Source organism: Suillus clintonianus (assembly GCF_016758775.1).
Source record: "Suillus clintonianus strain FC179 chromosome Unknown DEU56scaffold_13, whole genome shotgun sequence".
Lineage (NCBI taxonomy): Eukaryota > Fungi > Basidiomycota > Agaricomycetes > Boletales > Suillaceae > Suillus > Suillus clintonianus.
Genome location: NW_024539237.1, coordinates 340,653 through 364,949, shown reverse-complemented (window position 1 = coordinate 364,949; position 24,297 = coordinate 340,653). Strand labels below are relative to the sequence as shown.

At 50.2% G+C, this 24,297-nt stretch overlaps 10 protein-coding genes across 10 annotated transcripts; 6 read left to right on the top strand and 4 right to left on the bottom strand.

Annotated features, from left to right (window-relative positions):
- Nucleotides 1–44: 44 nt before the first annotated feature.
- DEU56DRAFT_730203 (uncharacterized protein) lies at nt 45–518 on the top strand (the record flags this gene model as incomplete). The annotated part of the gene is made up of 5 exons (XM_041348151.1): nt 45–98; nt 152–162; nt 216–286; nt 343–436; nt 497–518. 5 exons carry the CDS (start codon nt 45–47, stop codon nt 516–518), a joined length of 252 nt encoding a protein of 83 aa, XP_041212013.1.
- Nucleotides 519–704: 186 nt separating this feature from the next.
- DEU56DRAFT_783851 (NADP-dependent oxidoreductase domain-containing protein) lies at nt 705–2,225 on the top strand. The gene is made up of 5 exons (XM_041352174.1): nt 705–861; nt 912–1,033; nt 1,086–1,197; nt 1,251–1,578; nt 1,634–2,225. Exons 1-5 carry the CDS (start codon nt 760–762, stop codon nt 2,155–2,157), a joined length of 1,188 nt encoding a protein of 395 aa, XP_041212012.1. The 5' UTR covers nt 705–759; the 3' UTR covers nt 2,158–2,225.
- On the bottom strand, nt 2,226–3,748 carry DEU56DRAFT_783847 (TPR-like protein). Its single transcript, XM_041352173.1, has 4 exons — nt 3,244–3,748; nt 2,786–3,194; nt 2,511–2,731; nt 2,226–2,453 (listed from the first exon to the last, which is right to left on the bottom strand). The coding sequence occupies exons 1-4, from the start codon at nt 3,724–3,726 to the stop codon at nt 2,310–2,312; spliced, it is 1,257 nt and encodes a 418-aa protein (XP_041212011.1). The 5' UTR covers nt 3,727–3,748; the 3' UTR covers nt 2,226–2,309.
- DEU56DRAFT_783837 (uncharacterized protein) lies at nt 3,314–4,774 on the bottom strand. Its single transcript, XM_041352172.1, has 5 exons — nt 4,536–4,774; nt 4,290–4,469; nt 4,071–4,236; nt 3,892–4,013; nt 3,314–3,841 (listed from the first exon to the last, which is right to left on the bottom strand). The coding sequence occupies exons 1-5, from the start codon at nt 4,542–4,544 to the stop codon at nt 3,800–3,802; spliced, it is 519 nt and encodes a 172-aa protein (XP_041212010.1). The 5' UTR covers nt 4,545–4,774; the 3' UTR covers nt 3,314–3,799.
- Nucleotides 4,775–4,946: 172 nt separating this feature from the next.
- DEU56DRAFT_783834 (uncharacterized protein) lies at nt 4,947–5,797 on the top strand (the record flags this gene model as incomplete). The annotated part of the gene is made up of 3 exons (XM_041352171.1): nt 4,947–5,015; nt 5,151–5,232; nt 5,253–5,797. Coding segments are annotated over 3 exons (292 nt in total), but the record flags the coding sequence as incomplete, so codon positions are not given.
- On the top strand, nt 5,534–7,325 carry DEU56DRAFT_753293 (uncharacterized protein; the record flags this gene model as incomplete). The annotated part of the gene is made up of 5 exons (XM_041349706.1): nt 5,534–6,311; nt 6,432–6,797; nt 6,859–6,947; nt 7,003–7,189; nt 7,240–7,325. 5 exons carry the CDS (start codon nt 5,534–5,536, stop codon nt 7,323–7,325), a joined length of 1,506 nt encoding a protein of 501 aa, XP_041212008.1.
- A 1,168-nt stretch (nt 7,326–8,493) lies between these two features.
- On the top strand, nt 8,494–10,306 carry DEU56DRAFT_909387 (uncharacterized protein; the record flags this gene model as incomplete). Its single annotated transcript, XM_041357100.1, has 4 exons — nt 8,494–9,769; nt 9,833–9,921; nt 9,984–10,170; nt 10,221–10,306. The coding sequence occupies 4 exons, from the start codon at nt 8,494–8,496 to the stop codon at nt 10,304–10,306; spliced, it is 1,638 nt and encodes a 545-aa protein (XP_041212007.1).
- Nucleotides 10,307–11,964: 1,658 nt separating this feature from the next.
- DEU56DRAFT_753291 (uncharacterized protein) lies at nt 11,965–12,554 on the bottom strand (the record flags this gene model as incomplete). Its single annotated transcript, XM_041349705.1, has 2 exons — nt 11,965–12,263; nt 12,401–12,554. 2 exons carry the CDS (start codon nt 12,552–12,554, stop codon nt 11,965–11,967), a joined length of 453 nt encoding a protein of 150 aa, XP_041212006.1.
- A 655-nt stretch (nt 12,555–13,209) lies between these two features.
- On the top strand, nt 13,210–15,599 carry DEU56DRAFT_106450 (uncharacterized protein). The gene is made up of 7 exons (XM_041344583.1): nt 13,210–13,285; nt 13,355–13,435; nt 13,494–14,822; nt 14,874–14,962; nt 15,019–15,205; nt 15,256–15,435; nt 15,585–15,599. Exons 3-6 carry the CDS (start codon nt 13,580–13,582, stop codon nt 15,339–15,341), a joined length of 1,605 nt encoding a protein of 534 aa, XP_041212005.1. The 5' UTR covers nt 13,210–13,285; nt 13,355–13,435; nt 13,494–13,579; the 3' UTR covers nt 15,342–15,435; nt 15,585–15,599.
- A 1,253-nt stretch (nt 15,600–16,852) lies between these two features.
- Nucleotides 16,853–20,123, bottom strand: DEU56DRAFT_106238 (fungal-specific transcription factor domain-containing protein). Its single transcript, XM_041344582.1, has 6 exons — nt 19,897–20,123; nt 19,818–19,849; nt 19,701–19,770; nt 19,387–19,654; nt 18,714–19,339; nt 16,853–18,669 (listed from the first exon to the last, which is right to left on the bottom strand). Exons 1-6 carry the CDS (start codon nt 20,058–20,060, stop codon nt 17,037–17,039), a joined length of 2,793 nt encoding a protein of 930 aa, XP_041212004.1. The 5' UTR covers nt 20,061–20,123; the 3' UTR covers nt 16,853–17,036.
- Between the last annotated feature and the right edge of the window lie 4,174 nt (nt 20,124–24,297).

The following is a 24,297-nucleotide window of genomic DNA, read 5'->3' as shown; positions in this document are numbered from 1 at the left end:
CCAGCTTCAAGCTTCGACAACTAAGAACCTCAACGTCAACCACCATGGTAGCACCCAGGGGAGCACGCACTTTCATGCGCAACTGGTTTGCCATCGAGGTACTTTTTCCTTAATTTGTACTTTCGTGAGCTGACCGGTTTACTGCACTCAGGCAATTCCTATGTGAGCTCGTATCTCCGCCTTGACAAAGTTCACTTTTATTGACGACCGAGCAGCTACGCCGTTATTGGTTTGGCAGTCGGGGGTGCAGGCTGGTATTTGACCCGCCTCGCTCGTGGCCCTACGGGTATGGCATACCCTCGTTCCGAGCTTGTTCGCATCTGCTAACGACCGAATGAACAGTCGTTTGGACAAAGAGTAACCCCACTCCCTGGAACGATGTCAAACAAGATGAAAACATCAAGATGTTGGATGTTAACTCGAGGTTCGCAAAGAGGTGCGCCGTATACTCAGTGCACGGGATTCTAGGGCTGGGCTAACTCATTGGTACTCTCAGCTGGTCGAGGGACAAGCTATAACTTAAGCTCGCACCGGAGTGCCATACCTTTTTTGTCGGTCGTGCTCGTTGTCATAATACAGTTTCAATTATATCCTGTTTTCCTCCATTCACGACCGTTCCATGCATGTGACCATGTCATTGATTACCGTTTCAGTCGGGCCGGATAGTTGCTTTTAGTTTTTGGTCTTGGGTTGGTTGACATTAAAAGACGACAATATCTCGTTCCCTCATTTGACGATCCGCGCTATCTATTAAGTAGTATGGTGGTCAACTTCAACGCTCCTGATCCTGATTATCCTCTCCCTCCTCTCAAGGAGGTACCGGATGACGATGCTGATAAGCCAAAAGAGGCGTATAAGCTGGTAACTCACATGCTCGATATTTTGACCACATACTGACTGTCAATCATTAGACTACGACGCTTAGCGGCTTCCCTGCGATCATCTTTGGCGCTGCTACGTTATCCCGCATCTATAATGAAGCCGACCATATCTCCGGAGTAACACCTTTACGAGCTGCCAGGCTGGCCCTGCGGTATGTAGCTTGCTAGACGGCGACGCGGAATGTATATCTGAGCGGCCTATAGCTATGGCATCAATGCATTCGATACTGCGCCATTCTATGGGGATTCTGAGATCATCCTCGGGAACGCTCTTCAAGCTCTTGAGCCTGAATTTCCTCGGGATTCATATACGTTGGTGCGTGCGCTTATCAGTGCAGAAGACTAACAGTAACACTGCTTTTGGTGCAGATCACTAAGGTCGGCCGCTATCCTACCGAATTCGATTATACCCCTGAGGGTATTGAGAGTAGTATCGCGCGCAGTCTTCGGCGCTTGCACACCACCTACCTTGACGTCGTATACTTGCATGATGTCGAATTCGTCGCGGACGAGAAGCTCCCTAGAAGAGGAGGAAACCACGTTACTGCTCTTGGGGAAGAGAGGGAACAATACGGGTTGAATGAAAGTCAGGAGGGTGAGACTTATACGGACAAGGATCACAAAGTTTTGTCCGCTGTGAAGAAGCTTTTTGAGCTGCGAGATGACAGAGGCGTCATCAAGCGCGTGGGGATCAGCGGTGAGTACACTCTAGATCTGACACTATCAATTCCCGCATTAAAAACGCGTATCAGGCTTCCCACTTCCAACTCTCCTGCGTATCGCGATTCTCATCCAGAAGCGCCTCGGGAAGCCAGTAGACCTCTTGATGTCCTACTGCCACCTCACACTGCAGAATAGCACCCTCGCGCAGTTCAAATCCGAATTCGGGCCACGCGCGGGAGTGAAGCAAGTTATCACCGCCTCGCCTATAGCCATGGGTCTTCTGCGGCCTTCGCCCCTTCTGGCGCATCCTGCGCCACTCGAGATCAGGGTCGCGGCAAAGAGGGCTGTGCAGCTCAGTGAGGAGTGGGATGCGTCTGGGACTGGTCTTCCTGACTTGGCGCTGCAGTATACGTTTGCGCGCGCGAGGGAGATTGGGATTCCTGCAGCGGTTGGGCTTAGTACACTTGAGGAGGTCCATGCGAGTGCGAAGGCTTGGCATGAGGTGGATGCTGAGGGGTTGTCGACGAAGGAGGACTGGGTTACTCGGGTTAAGAGCGTGCAGGACTTGTTCAGGGATGTGCAGATGCTGGACTACTCTTGGGCGACACCTTGATTTACATAAGTCGGTGAAGGCGGACAAGCATGTACGATTAAGTTTGCAGGAACAGTCACGGAACAGTAGTTGAAAGTGTTGATAAAGCAAAATGATATTTGAACTGATACAAACGAAACTACACTAGTGTGAATCAGACATGACTGCGCAGATCATCGTGTCTTGATGATTCCTGCGTTGATGAGTTTCATAATCTTCTGGCGTACGACAGGGTTTTTCATGTGATCTTGCAATGCGCCAGGATTGCCCTGCGCTTGCTGCAAAATTTGCTGCATCACGGGGTCGCCCATGATTTGCTGCAGAACATCTCTGATTAACACCATAACCATGCAGGAAAATCAAATAACACTCACAGCAACTTCGGGATCCTTCATGGCTCGGTCGAGGGTCTGTTCCTCCGTCTCATCGGCACGTTGAGTAAACAAGGCTTGCTGGATCTTGGACTCCTGGACTTGAATCTCATGAGCATGTGCGTTCCCGGTATCGGCTGACGACGCGGCCTGTAGAGCCTCAAGAGCCTTGCTATACTCGCGCATCGTGTGCAGGATCGTGGCTTTTCGGATATATGCCTTGACTGAAGCAATGTTCAGAAATGACCTACGGCGAATCAGACGAAATCAAAACTCACCGAATGTGGAATCGACCTCGATTGCTTTGTCGGCATCCTTTAGAGCTTCAGCCAATGCCATGAGTTTCATGTACGCTGCCGCTCTGTTGTTGTATCCTCTTGCATCGGAAGGATCGCGCTTGATACTCTCCTCATACAATTTCACGGCCTTTGCGAAGTCACCACTCTTGAATGCGGCATTACCCTCCTCACGTGCGGTGGCAGACTTGGCGGGGTCGATGTACGACTGCCGCTCGTTCTCGACGATGGCTTTCTCGGTAGCTTGGAGCTTTGCGAGGATGGTAGCGTCACGGTGTTCTGAAAGTGACTTTTGGAAGTATTTCTTCGCAGACGGTAGGTCGTTCTTTGCGGTGTACGCAGTCCCAATACGGCCGAAGATTTTGGCAATAATCTTGTAGTCTGCGCGGAGCTGGGTCATGCGTTAGAAGATGTTGTTTGTGGGGAAGGGAGCGACGTACTCCTCGGCCCTCCTCAACAGCCAACTCGCACGTTTCGATACACTGATCGTACTCTTTCGCCTCGAGATATGCAGCACCGAGATTGCCAAGGAACGTGATGTCCTTTGGCCACAGATCCCAAGCTTTCTTGAAGTATTCTGCGGCTTCGGTAAAGCGTTGTGCCTTGTAGTGCTCTGCGCCCTTAGCCTTTGCGGCGAGCGCGTCTGCCTTGGCTTTGGCCTCTTCAGCATCCTCATCTGTCATCTCAACGTCTTCGGGCTCAGGGGCTGGTGCTGGTGCTGGTGCTGGCGCTGACGGAGTCTTCGATGTGAATGAAGGTGGCATCCGAGGTGTTCCAGCCCTTCGGGGAGGGATAGGGTCTCCCTTAAAGCCGGGCGGAAGGACAGGCTCTCTATCAAAGTCGGGCGGGAGCTCATCAGATCCGTCTTCGCGCGAAAAACCTTGCATATCGATGCCCATGGCTACACCAAGGACATCAATCATGCGGGGGTCTGATGAGAGAGCTCTATAGAGGATGGTTGAGTGCTGCTAAGGAACAGGGGTTGTTGAGCTAAACTTACGAATCAGCGAGTGCGGGGTTTTGTTGGAAGAGTTTGAGCTGGGAACGTCAGTCAATTGTATTGAGTGAGATATTGAGGAATGATGTACCTTTTGCACAAACGCTGGATCGGCGAGATGTTTTTGTGTTCGGGGGTTAGTTGCTAGCTTGCCAATGAGATTTGGGTCTGCAAACATTCTTCCGAGGCCAAAGGCATCAGATCCATCCCTGCCTGAATTCGGTGGCGCGTCAATGACTGATTTAATCTGAGTGAACGAGGGTAGCCTACCCTTTGCATCCTTCACCTCTTGTAAACCTTTGCGCAAGGCAGGGCTGTCCTCGAACTTGAGGCCGGCTTCATACGCCTCGACAGCCTCATCATATCGTCTTGCACCGTGCAATGCAGCCCCTTTTCTCGCGTAGCCTTTGGACCACGACATATTGAGGTTGATACACTTAATCGCCGCATAGGCATCAGCATGCCAGACGCGAATCAGACAGGGCTCACCTGTTCTGCGTCCTCAAGCGCTGCTGCCCACTGCTTCTGGCCAGCTTTCGCTGCACTCCGATTTGAAAAAAGGACATGGTTCGAAGGGTCGATGGCGATGGCAGCTGTGAATAACTCGATGGCTTTGTCGTAGTCTTTGGCAGAAAAGGCTTTGTTGCCCTGGTCTTTCAGTGCATTTACCTGCGTAAGTGTTTGCCCGCGTTAAATTGTCCGGTTAGGCGACGAATTAGATAGTATGTTACGCACATCCGACATGCTCGTTAGATGAGCTTGGTGAAAGGTCTTAGATGGACGTTGGCGGTTAAGATGGAGATGGATCTTCGAGACTGTGTAGTCTTTCAGGTTAGTACTTCCCCTCTGGCCCAGTACTTTTATACAATCCGTATTCGTCACTGACCAAAATTGAGGAACTTTCTCGAATCTTCGAGCAAGGAGAGTCCAAGATTGGTCTAAGCGCCCAAAATCGTTATCTTAATCTTATCAAGTCAACCATGTCTAGAGGACTACCGTACTATGTACCAGTCAACCATCCAACGGAACAAAACTTTAACGTTAATGCGTCAAGCTTGTCTCCAGTTTTTCTGTGACCTCGAAACATAATTTCTCACGATAGCAGCTGCACAACTGGCACGCGGGGTTCGGGTTCGCAATGCGCATCATGCACCCACTGTCAGCTTCCCAACAAATATTGGCAACCATCTCCGCACTCATAAGCACACTCTATGGGTTGCATTGTCACTGCCAACCAATAGTTGGCGGCTCCCCTTCATGGTCAAAGACGTAGTCCAAAACAGGACACGAGTCTAGTTCGCGCCAAGGCGAGCATCTGTGAAGTCACATTTGGTTAGATCAGTGCGTAAGTATGTGCGGTGTATTTTTGTCCGATGATTCACACCTGCAGGCATATTCGACATCTTATAGTGGTTCTCACCGACCTTACCGCGTCCCTTGGTTGGCAAACAGCGGTCAATCTGCACGGATACTTGTGCAGAACATGGTGGCCAGGCTGACTACCTGTCAATTGTCGCCATTCTGACATATGCACGTTTAGTATTGCCGCAATGCGATTCGAGGGAAATAAGTGGTACACCGGATTCATATTAATGTCGCAACTACCACTCCACCCTTCCATCACAGCGTTTCTTCTTCAAGTCACATGCACCCAGAGGCTATGGTCATAAGGGAAAGGCTATATATTTAATCTATGGGTCCACAATGCGCCGATTCTCTTGTCTCTGTCTCTCATGGCAGCTTCTTCCAATCCGACAGAAGAAAATTGGCATCCGTCCAGTCTTCTTGCATATGACGCACTCCCGGATCACCAGGACTTTGACTCCATAATATCTGATGCAAAATTCACCGCTGATACTGGAACTGATTTCTACGGCCGTAGTCTGACGAGTCGCAGATATGCCCTTGTTGGGGTGGCATGCTCAAGCATTTTCGGCTGCCTATGCGTTGTTGCAGGCCTTGTCACTTTAGCCAATCACGGAGTCTCAGGAGTAACCCCGACCAAGATGGGCACTGACAATTGGTTGTTACGCGTGCAATGGGAGATAGTGACCTTGCTATTAACCTTAATTGTCACGTTTTGCACCGAGTCTATAGGCTTTGTACACGACATCTCATTGCGCTCTGCACTAGCCTCAGAGTCTCGACTTCGTTTCAACACCAATCTGCGCCTTCTGACTGCAGCTCGTGGATGGTATAACCCCAACGGCGCCCTGCTCAATGGTGTCTCGGCTGTCCTCCTCATTATCTCCTATAGCTCTGCCGGCCTTGTCGTATGTGTCGACTATTCAGCCCCAACCCCATCGCCAGATTGGGTGCTTGAGACGGGCCTTGCCTTCGCAGGGTTACCTCTCCTCTTGTTGGGTGTCGCACTTCTTCTGCAGGTGGTGATCGCATTATCAGGGATGCGGGCTGCCAAAATTTTGACGTGGAGCTCCTCGCCTTTTGACTTGACCGCTGCACTGGTCCACCACACGCAATTGACCCCGGTTTCTTTCCGGTGCATGCGTTGTGTGTCTGATATAGACTTGGCTGGAGGTCCAGCGAAGCCCTCAGACACGCAACCCTCAGCGTGGCACGCTCATCCTAGCGTCCGAAAAGTTGTCATTACTCTCTGAGGGCTCGTTGCAGCATGCGCTGGATGGGCCGGAGTCGTCTTGTATATCCAGGACAATGACGCCGACATGGGAGTGACCAACCCCGCGCAGCCGTGGTCGTTTTTGCCAACGCCCGACGAGCGTCCCGGTACCATCGTGTATAATATTTCGGGTTCCAATCTTCAGGGGTGGATTCTGATCTTCTTCAACGTGGGAGTTTTCCAGGGGCCGTTGACACTCGGGCTGCATTGCTCGGAGCTCATCGCGAATGTCATTCGAGATGAAAGGCAGTGGAGATGCGCTACCGGGAGGAAAGGAATTAGAATGGCGACAAACCCGCTGAAGTCTATTTTCACTCATCCGATCTGTCTCTTACTTTTCGTCGTGAAGCCTTTCTTGCGTGAGTCTTTCATCTCTAGTTTTTTATCGGTGTGATTGAGCACCATTATCGACGATAACAGACTGGATGTTTGGGCTTGGGTTCAATATAGATGTCACCGCCAGTGGCGAGCAACTACCAAGTTTGCAGGCTTCCATGAGCATTGCCCAGGTTTGCACTTACTATCCATGCAAAACCGCTACAACATCCTCATACACTCATGCAGATCTGGAACTTATGTATAGCGCTAGTTATATTCGCCTGTCTCTTCACTCTTGTCGCACTGCGCCGACCGCGTGGCCCACAGCCAGCCACATACGGGCACCTCCAGACGCTCGCCAACCTCGTGGATGAATGGTCAACTGTGATGTGGTGGGGCCACAAAGAGGACGGAATCCCTTATTGTCATGCTGGTAGGGTACTTATATGGTCACGAGGATGATGCATTGATGGTTTCAAACAGGGACGAGTGATCATCCGCTGCAGGATGTGAAGATGGACTGTGTTTATGCTGGTTCCGGCGTCGAGCCCCCTGCATCTGGCTCGTGAACGGTAAGAAGCCCCCGCTTTCAAACAGACATTTCTTGATTTATCTTTGTCGATATAGGAGCCAAAATTATACTAGCCAGGCCAGCTATACGTCGTTGGGGCGCACAGCGAGCCGCGCCGTCGAAAACGACACTGCGGTATATCATCATATGATATTGCCACTTGGATATACTTTGGACTGATCTGCTGAGAGTCCGACAGGATTAACTTAGCAGGACCAAGATGTAAAAATTGATCGAGTCTCAACGTTCCAGATACTACCATTATTTACCTTGCTCGCATTGCTATCTATACATAGGACTCGCGATTTCTTTCGCTAGTATGAAGCTACATGTATTTGGAAGATGGAGATGGATCTTCGAGACTATGTAGTCTTTCACGTTAGTACTTCTCCTCTGGCCCAGTACTTTGATACAATCTGTATTCGTCACTGACCAAAATTGAGGAAGTTTCTCGAATCTTCGAGCAAAGAGAGTCCAAGATTGGTTTAAGCGCCCAAAATCGTTTTCTTAATCTTATCAAGTCAACCATGTCTAGAGGACTACCGTACTATGTAGCAGTCAACCGTCCAACGGAACATTTAACGTTAATGCGTCAAGCTAAGCTTTGTCTCCAATTTTTCTGTGACCTCGAAACATAATTTCTCACGATAGTTGAGCCTGAGAAATGCAAACTCGCATGCACCCACTGTCAGCTTCCCAACAAATATTGGCAACCACCCCCGCACTCTATGATAAGCACACACTCTGGGTTGGAGCATCTGTGGAGTCACATTTGCTTAGATATGCGTAAGTATGTGCCGTGTATTTTTGTCCGATGATTCACACCTGCAGGCATGTTCGACCTCTTATAGTGGTTCTCACTGACCTTATCGCGTCCCTTGGTTGGCAGACAGTGGTCAATCTGCACGGGTACTTGTGCAGAACATGGTGGCCAGGCTGACTACCTGTTAATTGTCGCCATTCTGACATATGCACGTTTAGTATTGCCGCAATGTGATTCGAGGGAAATTAGTGGTGCACCGGATTCATATTAATGTCGCAACTACCACTCCACCCTTCCATCACAGCGTTTCGTCACATGCACCCAGAGGCTATGGTCATAAGGGAAAGGCTATATATTTAATCTATGGGTCCACAATGCGCCGATTCTCTTGTCTCTGTCTCTCATGGCAGCTTCTTCCAATCCGACAGAAGAAAATTGGCATCCGTCCAGTCCTCTTGCATATGACGCACTCCCGGATCACCAGGACTTTGACTCGATAGTTTCTGATGCAAAATTCACTGCTGATACAAGAACTGATTTATACGACCGCAGTCTGACGAGTCGCAGATATGCCCTTGTTGGAGTGGCATGCTCAATTATCTTTAGCTGCTCATGCATCGTTGCAGGCATTGTCACTTTAGCCAATCACGGAGTCACAGGAGTAGCCGTGTACAACATGAGCCCCCTTGACACTAATCAAGAGATAGCTCAGTTGAGCATGCAGGGGGAGACAGTGTCCCTGATGCTAAACTTAATCGTCACGTTATGCACCGAGTCTATAGGCTTTGTACACGGCATCTCATTGCGCTCTGCACTAGCCTCAGAGTCTCGACTTCGTTTCAACACCAATCTGCGCCTTCTGACTGCAGCTCATGGATGGTATAACCCCAACGGTGCCCTCCTCAATGGTGTCTCAGCTATCCTCCTCATTATATCCTATAGCTCAGCCTCCCTTGTCGTATGTCTCGACCAGCGATTACCGACGTCACCAACAGAATTTTTTGCGGAGGGCCTTGCCATCGCAGGGTTACCTCTCCTCATTTTGGGCATCGCACTTCTTCTGCAGGTGGTGATCGCATTGTCAGGGATGCGGGCTGCCAAAATTTTGACGTGGAGCTCCTCGCCTTTTGACTTGACCGCCGCACTGGTCCACCACACGCAATTGACCCCGGCTACTTTCCGGTGCATGCGTTGTGTGTCTGATCTGGACGTGGATGGAGGTCCAGCGAAGCCCTCAGACACACAGCCCTCAGCATGGCACGCTCATCCTAGCGTCAGAAAAGTTGTCATTTCTCTCTGGGGACTCGTTGCAGCATGCGCTGGATGGGCCGGAGTCGTCATGTATATTTGGCACAAGTACGCCGTCATGAGGCGCCCCGTTTACCCTGAGCCGCCAATTTGGTCGTTCTTGCCCAACGGGTATCCCGGTACCATCATGTATGCTATTCCGGGCGCCAGTGTTCAGGGGTGGATTCTGGTCTTCGTCAACATGGGAATTATCCAGGGGCCGTTGACACTCGGGCTGCATTGCTCGGAGCTTATCGCGAATGTTATTCGAGATGAAAGACAGTGGAGATGCGCGAGCCTGAGGAAAGGACTTAAAATGGCGACAAACCCGCTGAAGTCTATTTTCACTCATCCGATCTGTCTCTTACTTTTCGTCGTGAAGCCTTTCCTGCGTGAGTCTTTCGCCTCTGGTTTTATTTATCGGTGTTATTGAACACCATCATCGACAATAACAGACTGGATGTTCGGGCTTGGGTTCTTCGTAATTGTCGACCCCACTGATGAGAAAATAGTGGCTTTGTATATATACATGCCCACTGCCCAGGTTTGCACTTACTGCCCATGTAAAACCACTACAACATCCTGATTCCCCATGCACTCGTGCAGATCTGGAACTTATGTATAGCGCTGATTATATTCGCCTGTCTCTTCACTCTGGTCGCATTGCGCCGACTACGCGGCCCACAGCCCGCTACATACGGACACCTACAGACACTCACCAACCTCGTGGATGAATGGTCGCCTGTGATGTGGTGGGGCCACAAGGAGGACGGAATTCCTTATTGTCATGCTGGTAGGGTACTTATATGGTCACGAGGGTGATGCATTGATGGTTTTAAACAGGGACGAGTGATCATCCGCTGCCGGATGTGAAGATGGACTGTGTTTATGCTGGTTCCGGTGTCAAGCCTCCCGCATCTGGCTCGTGAACGTTGAGAAGCCCCCGCTGTCGAACAGACAATTCTTGATTTATCTTTGTCAATATAGGAGCTAAATTTATACTAGCCATGCTAGCTATATGTTGATGGTGCGCACAGCCAGCCGCGCCGTCGCCCAAGACACTTGTGAATTTCATGCTGTCTACGCTATGCACTGGCAGGCAGCTCGGTATATCATCATATGATATTGCCACTTAGATATACTTTGGACTGATTCTCGGACAGGATTAAGTTAGCAGGACTGAGGTGTAGAAATTGATCGAGTCTTAACGTTCCAGATACTACCATTATTTACCTTGCTCGCATTGCTATCTATACATAGGACTCGCGATTTCTTTCGCTAGTATGAAGCTACATGTATTTGGACTCTGATTTCGCAGACATTCCCTTGCCTTGGCTCGCCGCTCCAAAACTTTCCAAGCCTGCGTGTCACTGAAGAGCAAATAGAGCATGCACATTGCACATCTCGAGTAGGTTGCTGTTCGTCGGATCAATTTCTCACTTACTAATCAAGAGCAACTTGAACGGTTTCTGTCGACAGGGGCTCAGCAGGGCTCAAACGTTCAACAATACACACCATAATCAATTCACTGAGCGAAGAAGCATAGGTTCTTGGGAGGTGGTATAAAACGGTATTTAAGGAGGCAGCTTTCCTATTGTTAACTTCTAACTCGAACTTCAATAGATATGGGCTATCAAATACTTGCTGAGTTTGCCACGGAAGCCCAGATTGATGCATGGATTGATGCCACAGTTAAGGCTGCAGTTAAAGCTGAGGTAGAGAGATGTTGTGCCTTGTTTAAGGCCAAGTTGGTGGCCCACGACGAGTGGTTCCAGGCGATGTTGAAAGCCAAAGAAGAAAAGTTCAAGGCCTGGTTGGCGCAGTCGGATGGGGGAACAAGAGTTGCGCGTAAAGACTCATTACAGGTACGAGGACATCTCGCTAGTTCTGTTCATTGTCTTGTCATATATTTGACCCAGCGCGCACAGAAATACCGTCAAGCTGCCTCATTTTCATCTCACTGAGTCCCCACGGTGCAGCCTCACCAGGGGTTAGTGCCACCTGGAAACCAGTACAAAATATTTGTCACAACCATTGTCAGTGTTCCTTTCATGAGTTGCTCTTTGTCCAGACCATACAACCCTGGCTCGTGAACGGCAACACCAATAGATTGCTGTTCGATCACCAGAGATCTGAGCTGAGCGTTACAATGTCCAAGCATTTCCCCCTATAAACGTACTTAGGGTCCGATTAAGTATCCTGCTCACTGCTCAAATGCACTCGTCACTTCAAACTTGAGAAGAAAAGACGAAACCTCTCAACAGCCAACCCGAGCATACCAATCCCAGGTTCCGAAACTTTTTAACTCTTCACCGGTCCAGGATCTTGCGCCGATGTTAAGTAAACGTATTTCAACCGTTACGGACTGCATTCCCCATTCGATAAGCATCTACATCCAATGGCAGAGAAAAAGAAACGTGCGTATGTCATCACGGTGCGGGTGGTCGCGATTGTGTACAGCAGGGTGGTACGTGGTCGCCACGAGCAGCGAGGTGTTTATTGTGGTGCATCTCTCTGTCAATGTCCGCATCACGTTGTATCCCCTGCAGGCCGCTGCATAATGTTGAGCCTGGCTCAACGAGGCTCCCTACATCGACTCTTCCTCCGCTGTCGTCGAGTACGCAGAGGTATGACTCCCGCCTCTTATGCTGCCCTGCACAGGATAGGGCCGCGCATCGGGGCAAGGTGGTTGAAGATCGTGTTTACCGTCAGATGAAGATATTCCCAGACCCAGATGCAGATCCAGGTGGGTTGTTCGGACAGTGCTGGCCATGGTGTTGCCTAGGATGTGGGCGAGGCGGAAGAGGGCAAGATTGGGGGCGTAGATGCGTGATTGGGAAGGGTTTGTCGCAGGGAGTGATTGGGGAGACGGAGGGAAGTTGGGACCTTGGCCATTGTCAAGGTAGTGAAGGTTAGACATGTACATAAGAGAGATGATGGACGCATTGATGATTGTTCGAGTAGTATAATGTACCACATACCCCAGGCTTTCTCTCTGCAAGCCCCCTGTCATTAATCTCCACCTTGTTGGGTCGCGGTGTAACGCAAATAACGTGAGGCCCGTGCTAGTTCACCACCGAGCAGCCCAAAGTTCCTCGCTGTCTGTCTTGCCGAGAGTGAAATAATGGCAGCGATGAGGCACTCAATGGGTTGACCTTCAAAGAAATGCTGAACCATTGTGATTGTGGTAGAGGATGACGGGACAACTCGTCCAGCCGACTTGCATGGCCATATATATGGCCATTGGCCACGAAACCATTTCCACATGACCTTGTATTTCAGAACAAGTACAATGCTTGTGCAGTCGTTTCCGTCGCACCATACCAAGCCCAGCAACCGTCAGCACTTGGAGCTATACTTTATTGTTGCGTCGAATGTACCAGAAAGCACGACGCGCGTGAAGAAGAGGTCTAGGCCGTATACAAAGACGAGCGACGGAGCAGATACCATTTCTCAACGTTCAACGTTCCCCATGTTTGCACTCGCCGCACTTGCTATACATGGTAACTCCGCAATAACTCCGCATGCGATACATTCATAAGAGTCCCTTCCCCAGTCTGTTTACTATACTCGACTGAGGTAAGTCTCATTGTATGATCCTCACATTCCTTAATGACGCAGCACAAGACTTACGAAGTTCTTGTCTGTTTAGACGCGTGACGTCTTTCACCCCAGAGCACATTAGGTTGGGCGCACATGAAAGTCTAACTTACTCATGAATTATGATGCCAAGCATGTAACGACGGCGCCCATCAACGCGAGGACTTGGATTCCTACATATGCTCCTGTCATCACGAAATGTTCGCGCGGCCCAGCCTTTTTCTGGACCTGGGACCTGGAAGCCCAGACTTTGCCACAGACAGGCACTCATAAGAACACACAGAATTTGGTACACCATCAAGTTGAAAGTGAGTGTTTTTCTGATTATGATACCGTTTATTGGGGCAGTGACACTCGTCTCTTCGCTATGCTGTTAGGCTCGCCTAGAGCCCCAGCTTTTCAAGTAACGGATACGTTCTTCTCGTATTGCCGAGATGTCAGTTACCCGTAAAGCTGAGGTAATCTTCCAGTGCACATCATGATGATTATCACCTCAGGGCTGATTGCTACCTAGAGGCTATGAATATCTTGGTGGAAGCGTGCATACTTAATCCACATCCGTAACGCTTTGACCATCTAGCGTCCGTTCTCTCCACTCCCCCATGTCAGCTTCTCGCCATTGGTATCCACCCAGTCATCCTTCCTACCATGCACTCCCGAAATCCCATGAAGACTTTGACTCAATACGGTCAAAGTCCACTGCTGGGACTGGGACTAATTTCTACGACCGCAGTCTGACGGTTCGCATGTATGCCCTTGTTGGGGTGGCATTCTCCACTATCATCAGCTGCTGTTGCATCACCACAGGGATTGTCATTATAATAATTCAAGGAGCCAATGGGGTGACCCCGTTGATGAGACTCACAGGTGCCATGCAAGACAGCGACCTGCCGTTCGAGATATTGAAGTTGATACTAAACCTACTCGTCACAATATGCACCGAGTCTACAGGCTTCGTCCATAACATCTCGTTGCGCTCTGCGCTAGCCTCGGACTCTCGGCTTCGTTTCAACACGAATCTGCGCCTTCTGACCGCAGGTCATGGATGGAGAAATCCTAATGGTACCCTATTTAATGGCATCATGGTCATCCTCCTCGTCATATCCTACACCTCATCCTCGCTTGTCGTGTATATCAACTACGCATACTCTTCAGACGGTTCGCATGCGGATTATGTTGCCATCGCAGGGTTACCTCTGTTCTTGTTGGGCATCGCACTTCTTCTGCAGGTCGTGATAGCGATAGCAGGGATTCGGGCCGTCGAAATACCCACTTGGAGCTCCTCACCTTTTGACTTGACCGCTGCACTGGTCCACCACACACAATTGACCCCGGTTGCTTTCCGGTGCATGCGCAGTGTATCTGACATGAATGGGGATGGAGGTCCAGCGACGCCGTCAAAGACACAGCCCTCAGCGTGGCGTGCTCATCCCAGCATCCGAAAAGTCGTCATTTTTCTTTGGGTGGTTGTTGCAGCATGCGCTGGGTGGGGCGCATTCGTTATGCATATCTGGGACAAGGTCCCCAGCACGAGATTCTCGTCTCCTCCGCTAGCCATGTCAACGTGGTCGTTGTCGTTCAACGAGAAATCGAATTACATCGGTTATTACATGCCGGATGCCGGTCCCCAGTGGTGGATTCTGGTCTTTATCAACCTGGCAGTTGTCCAGGGACCGTTGACACTTGCATTGCATTGCTCGGAACTCATCGCGAATGTCATTCGAGATGAACGACAGTGGAGACACGCTACCACAAGAAAAGGACTTCATACGGCGACGAACCCGCTGACAGCGATTCTCACTCATCCGATCTGTATCGTACTTTTCGTCACGAAGCCTTTCCTGCGTGAGTCATCCACATTTATTTATTATTGAACACCACCAACAACGATAACAGACTGGATGTTCGGGCTTTCATTCGTCGTATCTGACGGCGCCGCTGACGGGGTGCTGGGAAGGTTCGCGATATTCATGCTTACTGCCCAGGTTCGTATTTGCTGCCCATGTAAAAACCACTACAACATCCTCACACACTCATGCAGATCTGGAATTTATGTATAGCGCTGTTTATATTGGCCTGCTGTTTTACTTTCGTCGCACTGCGCCGACCGCGCGGCCCACAGCCAGCCACATACGGGCACCTCCAGACGCTCGCTAACGTCGTGGACGAGTGGTCGCCTGTGATGTGGTGGGGCCACAAGGGGGACGGACCTCAGTGTTGTCATGCTGGTAGGGTAATCGTTTCGTCACGATGATCATGTATTGATGGTTTTATACAGGGACGAGCGATCATCCGCTGCCAGATGTGAGGATGGGCTTTGCTTATGCCGGTTCTGATGTCAAGTCCTCTGCGTCTGTCTCGTGAGAATCCTTCGCTTTCAAAAAAACATTGCCGACATGTCTACATTGGAGCAAAATCCAAACCTGCCGGGCTGACGGTGCGCACAGTCAGCCATGCCGTACGTTGAACGAGACATTTGTAATTTTCATGCTGTCTGCGCTTCACTGGCAGGCAGCTCGCATTGCCACTGCACGCTTTCCAGCTCTTTTGGTTTCGGTTTGGTTTTGATTTGGGGTATATATACTTTAGACTGATCGGCTCGTACAGTCTCTAAACAAACAGGACTAGGATGTATATCATATTACTACTGCACACTTTCCAGTCGTTTCGGTTTGGTTTTGGTCTTGGGTGTACTTTGGGCTGATCTACTTGCACCGTATTTAAACGGGACTAGCTAGGATGTTGACATTGATCGAGAGTCCCGATGCTACCATCATATACCCTTCCTCGCATCGCCATCTTCACATAGGATTCAGGATTGCTCTTACCACAAAAGTCAGTACGAAGGCTACATAGCATTTTTGATTCTTTATTTCCACAAACGTCGTCAGCGCTTGTACTTCTTCGGAACTCTCTAGTAAAATGAAACCTTGTCGAAAAAACTACCAGCACCCAGACCTCGGCGCGATAAGATATCACGTCCGACTGTGAAGGTACTGCCTTTAACGATACTTGGTAGGAACACAACGAGGGGGACTAACGTATTCTAGCAATTACAACGAGAGATCTAGAGTTACTCAATTGCAAATTTCCGTCCATTATGGACCTTGCGTTGAAATTTGAACAAGCTTCATGTGAATATTTTTACATAAATTGTCCCCCCTCCCCCTGCTGTAACCATTGTCAAGCAGCGGTTAATCAAAGCAGCCTTGACATTGGAGTCCCTTGATCACATTTTTTTTTCAAGCGCAGCGAAGGTCAAGTGAGATCCGGATCCCTGCATCTGATCATGAGCTTCCCGAAAACTTTCAATTTCATCGATACATCGCATGCATGCATATAATACAATACACAAAAAAAAAAAAAAAAAGGACGGACGGACGGAGCAGCAAGGCAAATACTTGAAAAGAAGCACGCACACGCACAAACTAGGTATGGATAATGGATGTCGTACATCAAGCGAGGGGATCGGACACGTGTGCAAGGGTCGTTGCGCGGTGGGTAAAAAGGTCAGGACTATTACTTGGGCAACGGGTTTGCGTCGGGGGGGTGAGATGGGGGGTTTGGTCGCGGGGGGTTATCGAAATCGAAATCGCTCGCAGGGCTTGACTGGGGTGTGTGTGGGGAATAGTCGCTTGGTGTGGGGAATGGGTCGTTCGGTGTGTGTGTGTGTGTGGGGAATGTCGGTTTGATGTGGGGAATACAAGTACACGGGATTTCAATCATGCAATTCGCCATTCGTTAACAAAACAGACAAACAAAAAAAAACGAAAACGAAAGACGAAACCGAAAATGTGTTGGACATGGGGATGGGATACGTATACGATGCGCTTGGGAGGTATGTATGTATATGGAGCATGGGAGATAATTAAGAATGCAGCGTCGATTCGACTCGGATAGCTAAAACAGTGCGATGCAAAAATGCCAGGTAGAGGTATAGGTATCTAGATCCAAAAACCGAGAAAAAAGAAAAAGAAAAAGAAAAAACGTACACATTGTCGTCGCGGTGTCGTAGGAGTGTTTAGTGCCAAGAGCAGCGAGGATGTGTCAAGCAAAGTCTCATCCCCTCTCCCCTGGAGGCCGCTGCATGACATCTAGAAACCGCGCCCACTCTGCTTGGCTTAACGATGCTCCCCACATCGACTCTTCCTCCACTGGCGTCGGGTACGCATAGGGGTACGACCCACTGCTCCCTCCTATGCTGCCTTGCACGGGATAGGGGCGTGCATCGGGGTAGGGCCCTTGAACACCATGTTTGGTATCAGACGAGGGTGGATAGGAACGTACGGAATCAGAGTATGGTTGTGTCTGCGATGGCGGTGGTGCGGGGTACGGATTGCCAGATCCCGCCCCTGACCCTGACCCTGATCCAGACCCAGACCCAGACCCAGACGGCGGATACGGATTTCGCGCAGGTGCAGGAGGTGGCGCATCCGGATACGTACTCGTAGTCGTCGAAGCCGTCGAACCAGCAGCAGGCGGCGCCGTCCTCGAAGCACCCTCCCCATACCTCGCACCGTCATATGACCCCCTCACATCACTATACCCCCTATTCTCAGGGTATGGATAAGGCGGGGACGAATTAGGCGGGACGTATCGCGGTTGAGCCGGATGCGTGTGAGGTGGGTAATCTACGCTGCCCCTTCTCGCGCTCGCATTCGGGCTTCCGCCAAAAGCCGCCACGCTATTATTAGGACTCCCAGCTGCGTACCCGCCCCCTGGGCTGCCAAGGTATCCGCTCGGACTGCCGCCCGAGTAGTTGTGTGGGCTATCGCCTGTCCCACCTCGTGATGAACGTGCTTGGTCGTGATATGGGAATGCGAGGGTTTTGACGAGCCCTAGGACGCGTCCTTTGACGGCTTCGCGCTCGCTTGCTTCCATATCTGCGAATCCGATTTCGTAGAGGGGTTGGAGGGCGCCTAGGATATCGAGTGCGCGGTCTGCGACTGCTTGTCCGCGGCTTAATTCGAGAGTGCCGAGCGCTTTCTTGATGTTTGCGCGGAAGAGGCCTGCGCCTGGTTGGTTTGGGTTTGAGATGAGTTGGAAGGAGAAGAACATGGCTGCGCTGAATACGTGGAAGGGGCCCCAGGACATGTGGCCTGGTACTGCTAGGCTGGCGTTTGCGAGAAAGTCTGGGCGGGCGTGATCGACGAGGGTGATGAGTTTGTCGGCGCTGCCTACTGCTATATCGAGGCTGTTTGCTTGGCGTTCGGATTTGGCGGTGTCTTTTGGTTCTTTGTCGGCCTTGTCGTGTTTGTCTTTGTCGCGGGGGAAGAGGGAGGGTGAGATGGATGCGGAGGCGTATGGTCTGTGGAGGGTGAAGCGGATGTGGTAGTAGCTTGTTCGGATGATGACGCTTTGTACGCCTAGTCTTCTCGTGACGGTGTCTGGGCTTGCGAGGGCGCGTGCGATTCTGAATTCGTCCAGATCGAGCTCCTGGGGCAAGCTGTCCATCCAATTGGCGAGAGCTTTATCGTGTGCCATGATTGTTTCGTATGGGACGGCGCGCAGAGAGACAGCGGTGTCCATGATGTCGCCTAGAATGTAAGCGAGGCGGAAGAGTGCGAGATTTGGTGCGTAGACGCGTGGTTGTGGTGGGTTTGTGGGAGTGATTGGGGAGATGGAGGGAAATTGGGTGTCAAAGTTGTGGGAAGCTACGGCAAGGGGACGACCAAACATGAAGGCTTGCCATCTGGGGAGAATTAGGGATGTAGGTGAGAGAGATGATGGACGTACCGTTCGAGTAGTATGATGTGCCACCATGCCCAACGCTTTCTCTCTGCGAGTTCCTTGTTCATTCTCCACCTGGTTGGGTCGCGGTGTAGTCCCATTGCGAGGCCCATGCTGACTAATTCTCCGCGAACTGCCCAAATTTCCTCGCTATCTGTTTTGCTGAGGGTGAGGTAATGACAGCGAATGAGGAGACACTCGACGAGTTCGAGGGTGTATGTTCTGCACTCTGCACGATGTCGATCGAGTGCTGTGCGCATGACGCCGTAGAAGCGACCGCCGAGTTCCTCGTGGTTATCTGCGAGGTGTGCGATGAGGGGGTCGCGATTTGGCAAGTAATGGACTGCGATGGCCATGATCATGCAGACAGTCGCGAGGACGACTCTATCTGGAGAGGAGCCACTCTTGAAACGAGACCATGCGGAGGTGAATGCTGGTTGGTTTACATGGCGGTATATCCAATTGCAGTATTCGAAATAGTAGATGATGAGAGCGTCGATTGTTTCGAGTGCTGGGAGAACTTCGAGGAGATCTCTGTCGTATTCGTGAGTTGAAGCAGCGATTTCGTCTGTGACGAGACCTTCTTGTGAGGGATGTCTGTCCATTGTGTCGTCTGAGGATCTCGATTCGTTCTGGGATGTGTGAGGAAGAGAAATGGAGTGGGGGGAGGAGAACTGACCATTGTGAGGTGAGTGACGACTGAGGTAGTACCAGCGTAGAAACCTCCATGTCCCTGGGAGCCGAGCATACCGGGTGCATTGTCTGGGTCGACCGAGTCAGAATCTTGAGGCTCTTTCTTGAGTGGACTTGGTGGACCTGAAGGGGTTGGGTCTAGTGGACGTTTGAAAGGGAGATTTCTGTGGTTTGCGATGATGAAAGTTTCGAGTAGTGATACGCTGTGTTTTAGACGAGTTATTTCTTGCATTGGATCTACTCTTGAAGCGTTTCTGGTAATGAATGAGTATGCGTTCAAGTGGAATTTCTATTTCGTACTGGTCATCTGAACGCAAATTCAAGTCAGATTCATGACCACGAGCATCCTGGTAGCATAATGCGATAGTGCCTATATGATATTTAGTTAGAAATAAAAAAACTGTGAGGTTGATTGACCTCTTAAAACACAACTTGAGCATGGTCGATTTCTGTGGGCGTTCTTAGAAGGTTGTTGTTGACGTTAGAGTGCGCTCACCTATCACACTTGAGTTTTGAATTTCTACATGGCTCACAATTGATAGCTTTTCTCGCTCTCTTTGTTGGTGGTCTTGGGTCGTGCTCGTTTGGTGGTGGACTCGTTCTTGACCTAACGTTTGTTGATCTTGGTAGTGTCTTTGAACGTTGTTGGTCGTCGGCCATGACGCCTAGAGAAGGGAGGAATTGAAATCAGAAATTGAACCGTATTGAACCGTTTTCACTCGGGTTTTACGCTCATGTGCAATCTAACCCTAATCCGCCCCCACATGCGAGGTACTCGACTGCCATAATCGATCATATTTCCTAATTTGGTTTCTCTTTCACTTGATTAGGATTCAATCTTACCAAATTAAACACTCCGCCGGCCCCCTTACTTTGCTTCCGCCGTCACTTTCCATTTTAGTTCCGACTAGTACGCTCTGATCCACCTATTTCTAAATTAAGTAATACGCAATGCTCCTTGTGCATTATTTGACCCTGCAGGGAATCCCAATTTACTTTTTAAAGAATACTCCTATCTCCGCCGTATACATCTAGATTCAACACAGACGCCGTCTACCACCTCCAAACCCCCCCCTCGACTTTCCCCGCATCCCCACAGCATCCACCTTCTCCTCCTCCCTGCTCGACGTGATCCTCAACCTGCCGCCGGGAGTCCTCACACATGCTCGGATCTCATCCAAGTCCATGTAAATCATGCGTATAAAGGGACCGTGGATCTACGCTTTTTCAACCGTCCACGATCTGCACTTGTGCAATGTCCAAGTAGGATTTACATTCTTGTCGCAGTGCAATGTAAGATCTGCAACAGCAATCTGCGTCAATTCCATACTGCAGCGTCACTTTCGCTCAGCCATGTCGACCATTGGGACATTCTAGTTCCAAGATTCTTCTCGTGCTCCGCCACCCTCCTTGCTGTGCGCACGCTGCTACGGCCCCGTGGCTCGTTCTTGACTTCTCTCCGGCTACATGTGCCGGTACTCTCGACCGTATCCAATCGTTGCGCCGACTGCAGAACCAGAATTCTCGAGTCGCGACGCGCGTCGAATTCGACGGCCTTTTGTTTATTCCCCTCTTGGCTTCCGCGGAACGCATCTCCTCCACACTGAGGTGTGTTTACATCCTGCATCAGAATTCCAACTCATCTGTGGCGGCAAAGCTGCCACTTATCCCTATCGCATCGCACGACCCATTAAAGTTCCACTATCTCTACCTACGTGCACCGAAAGAACCGGATGCCACCTCGCTTTGTCACGCTGTTCATTACATTCTTTACCATTGGCGACCGCTACATGCCGCCGGGTATTGCAAAAAAAAAAGCCTTATCTTCACCAGTGCTTCTATCAACGTGCATTGGTTATTGTTGTTCTGCTTCTTGACGCTGCGGCGCTTCCTGCTTACTGTTTACCCGCCATACAAATTGTCTGCTCGTTCTTGTTCTTATACTGCGATCACAGTACTGCGCAAAGTATCGCTATTGGACCCTGCTGCTAAACTCTTCACATTCATATCGCTTGGATAGTGACAGCGGGCTCCGCCGACATTTGCCTTCCGTCGTCTGCTAATAGCTAGCCTATCTTGACACTGACAGTTGTATGATATCTCCGATAAGTACCGTTGATAAAACGAGTATCGGCAACGCACCCCTGGCTCTTCTTCGTTTTGCAGCGAGCGCCCATTTCACCCACTATGATTTGCTACAGGCCTTTCGCTCGCATTTCATCAAGCCTTTGGACCCACTTGGACCCTCCACCAGAACAGATCGGGATCAGATATGTCCATCCACTAGTACTAGAACGTGCGATCAGCGGTCCTAATCTGAGGGAAGATACTAGAGATCGCAGCGCCACTGGCAGTCGAACGTTCCACCATTTGTCATGGATTTCGGACGCTATCCCTGTCATGTTATGTCGTTGTGGCCTTCAATTTGCCCTTCTTTGGATGGCTGTACTAGTCATGTGCATGGGCCGGCGTATCCCGGGGGTGGATTGGCTTCAAGGGACCTGGATAAGCTCAGCAAGAATGCTACTCGGACCCGATTTCTTATCTCGCTGACGGCGTACTGGCAGCGGGGGACCAGACACGCACGCCGCTGGGAGTCTGCAGCCGAAGGATGGGCCGACCTGATATGTTAGTAACACGCCCCATCTCCCCTCTCGGAAACTGTTGTGTTCTATCGTGGAATTCTGTTAAGGTTAAACGATACTGGCAAGTTGCACGATCAATGGGTGCGATATACGCACGCCGCAGCAGTTCTACGCAGCCCAGGGGTGGATGTACCCACACATGAACCGTGGTGGTGTGTGTTTTTCTACTGTGGGAGTTTTTTCCTTGATAAAGGTTAATCTGATTTTCCTTTTTGGATGGATTGACGTTAGTGGGGGATGCTGTAATCGATGGATTGTGCGTTGGTTTCTTTGTTTCTACTTTGATGAGCTCATGGGAGGTGCTAGGTGCTGGATTACCTGCGGCGGCCTCTGTCACGACTCATCGACGGGTTGGGGAATTGGCTTCAGCCCCATCGTTACGCCGCGCGGGATGGTGGGACGGGATCTAGTATCTACAATCCAGTCCTTGCCCGATCGATGTTTGGGATGGACGTCACAGTCGATCGTGTTGATACCCGTCCGTTCACGGATTCACCGTCAGGTCCAATAGCTGGCTGGATCTTGTTAGATGATGGACGGATGTTGCGATTGCGCTGTTGGTGAGTGGTCCTTTGTCGAGCGTGTGTCGATGGATGAACTCATGGAAGCTACCGAGGTACTATGATAGATGACTAGTGCAGATACACTTGTACCACGAGCCATTGACAAATTGGAGAGATGAGATTCATAGGTTCTGTTCCCGTGTGTTGCAAACCCTCGGTGTGGGACACAGTGGAACAGGGGCTAGGACTCTACAGTCTAGTCTTTGGCCCGATCGATGTTTAGGGAGACTCTTTGATTGATCATGTGGACATCTGTCCGTTCAGGTCAGGTTCGATGGATAGGTTTCGTTTGACGATTAACGTCTGTTTTGGAGTCTAGGATGCTGTAATTGATGAGCGTTGCCTTTGTGGGTAGTTTCTTTTTTGTGCGTATGTCTATGAATTCATGGAAGCTACAGAGTTGCGATCGGTGCAGATGGCTTTTATCGCGAGTCATTCAATAAATCGGAGAGTTGGAGTCTTAGGTTCTGTTCTTGTGTATTGCAAACCCTCTTGTTTTGAACACACAATTGAACAGGGCTTAGGACTCTATAATCTAGTCCTGAGAGATTGTCGTTGTGGTGAGCTTGGAGTACGAGTTTCTGAATTTCTTAGCTTGGTTGGATTTAGGGATAAGCCTGAATCACAGAGCTTTCATCGCATTGGATCGTAAACCCAATCGCACGGGAGGGGGTGAGACGGTAATTGTGCGTACGTCTCCACAATTCAATCTTTGATCTCTGGTCAAAGTTTAGGGTGGAGTCGGCAGTTGATCGTGTTGACGTCTGTCCGTTCATCAGATCACCACAAGGTTGGTGGATGTCAGATGGGTTGAGCGGACGCCGCGCCGTGCCACTCGAAAATATTTATCAAAGTCTAATTTCAGATCTAAAAGACAGGAACTGTATCGCGATGCCAATTTTGACTCGACGACCGATTGCACTCCTGGCATCGATCGAAAGATAGCTTGGAGTGAATCGGTCACAAGTGCATTGGATCGATTGCTGGGACAAGTATACGTGCATAGGAACAGTTGTCTTCCCCTCTAGCATATAAGCTGACTACTAGAGACTAACGTCATCATATTTCATGCTGACCACTCCAGGACACGCCACGACAGGTCAACTGACAGGTGTTTTACAAATGCAAGTAGTATGGGCATCTCGGATCCGTCTCGGATGCTTTGTTTGGGTTTCAGGGTTGATAGAGTGTGGTGAACGAGAGCAGCGATCAAGCCGGGTAGAGAAGAGGACTCCACGTCAATATGCTTGTACCCCTGACAGCCACCCGAGGTACAAAGGGCAGCGCCTAGTAAGCGAGAGGGGATCCCGGCTATGTCAACGGTACTTGGGCAGGCGCCTTCGCCGAAGGTATTAGGTATTCTGCTGTTTGGTAATTAAAAAGATGAGACGGCGACTAAAGCTAATTTGTACGACAGAAAGAGGATCTATCATCGTCATAGCACTATTGAGCAAGTTGCCATCCACGAATCACGGCAAGACGGCGCGAACGAGTTGTTGAAATGAAGATCTGGATTCTGAGGTTAGGGCTAGGAGCGATATTGATGATTATCGTGCGTGCGCAGCCAATGGACTGAGTGCACGGTTTGTGAGGGCAAATTCGGCGTGGGAGCCAGCGTTTTCGTTCGACGGATTTACTGCTTGGGGTTAAGTGCTCAGGAGAACGGTAACTGAGCCGTAGTGACGACGG

Bases quoted from the DNA above. Each gene is read 5' to 3' on its own strand.
- DEU56DRAFT_106450 (XM_041344583.1), top strand. From the start codon at position 13,580: ATGTCAGCTTCTCGCCATTGGTATCCACCCAGTCATCCTTCCTACCAT. The intron at 14,823-14,873 runs GTGAGTCATCCA...CAACGATAACAG, and splicing joins CGTCACGAAGCCTTTCCTGC to ACTGGATGTTCGGGCTTTCA. The intron at 14,963-15,018 runs GTTCGTATTTGC...ACACTCATGCAG, and splicing joins TATTCATGCTTACTGCCCAG to ATCTGGAATTTATGTATAGC.
- DEU56DRAFT_106238 (XM_041344582.1), bottom strand. From the start codon at position 20,060: ATGGCCGACGACCAACAACGTTCAAAGACACTACCAAGATCAACAAAC. The intron at 19,655-19,700 runs GTACGAAATAGA...ATTCATTACCAG, and splicing joins AATTTGCGTTCAGATGACCA to AAACGCTTCAAGAGTAGATC. The intron at 18,670-18,713 runs GTACGTCCATCA...AATTCTCCCCAG, and splicing joins CACATCATACTACTCGAACG to ATGGCAAGCCTTCATGTTTG.
- DEU56DRAFT_783851 (XM_041352174.1), top strand. From the start codon at position 760: ATGGTGGTCAACTTCAACGCTCCTGATCCTGATTATCCTCTCCCTCCT. The intron at 862-911 runs GTAACTCACATG...GTCAATCATTAG, and splicing joins CAAAAGAGGCGTATAAGCTG to ACTACGACGCTTAGCGGCTT. The intron at 1,034-1,085 runs GTATGTAGCTTG...AGCGGCCTATAG, and splicing joins GCTGCCAGGCTGGCCCTGCG to CTATGGCATCAATGCATTCG.
- DEU56DRAFT_783837 (XM_041352172.1), bottom strand. The intron at 4,014-4,070 runs GTAGGCTACCCT...CACCGAATTCAG, and splicing joins AGAGGTGAAGGATGCAAAGG to GCAGGGATGGATCTGATGCC. The intron at 3,842-3,891 runs GTACATCATTCC...TGACGTTCCCAG, and splicing joins ATCCAGCGTTTGTGCAAAAG to CTCAAACTCTTCCAACAAAA.
- DEU56DRAFT_783847 (XM_041352173.1), bottom strand. From the start codon at position 3,726: ATGATTGATGTCCTTGGTGTAGCCATGGGCATCGATATGCAAGGTTTT. The intron at 3,195-3,243 runs GTACGTCGCTCC...CGCATGACCCAG, and splicing joins CTGTTGAGGAGGGCCGAGGA to CTCCGCGCAGACTACAAGAT. The intron at 2,732-2,785 runs GTGAGTTTTGAT...ACATTGCTTCAG, and splicing joins CGAGGTCGATTCCACATTCG to TCAAGGCATATATCCGAAAA.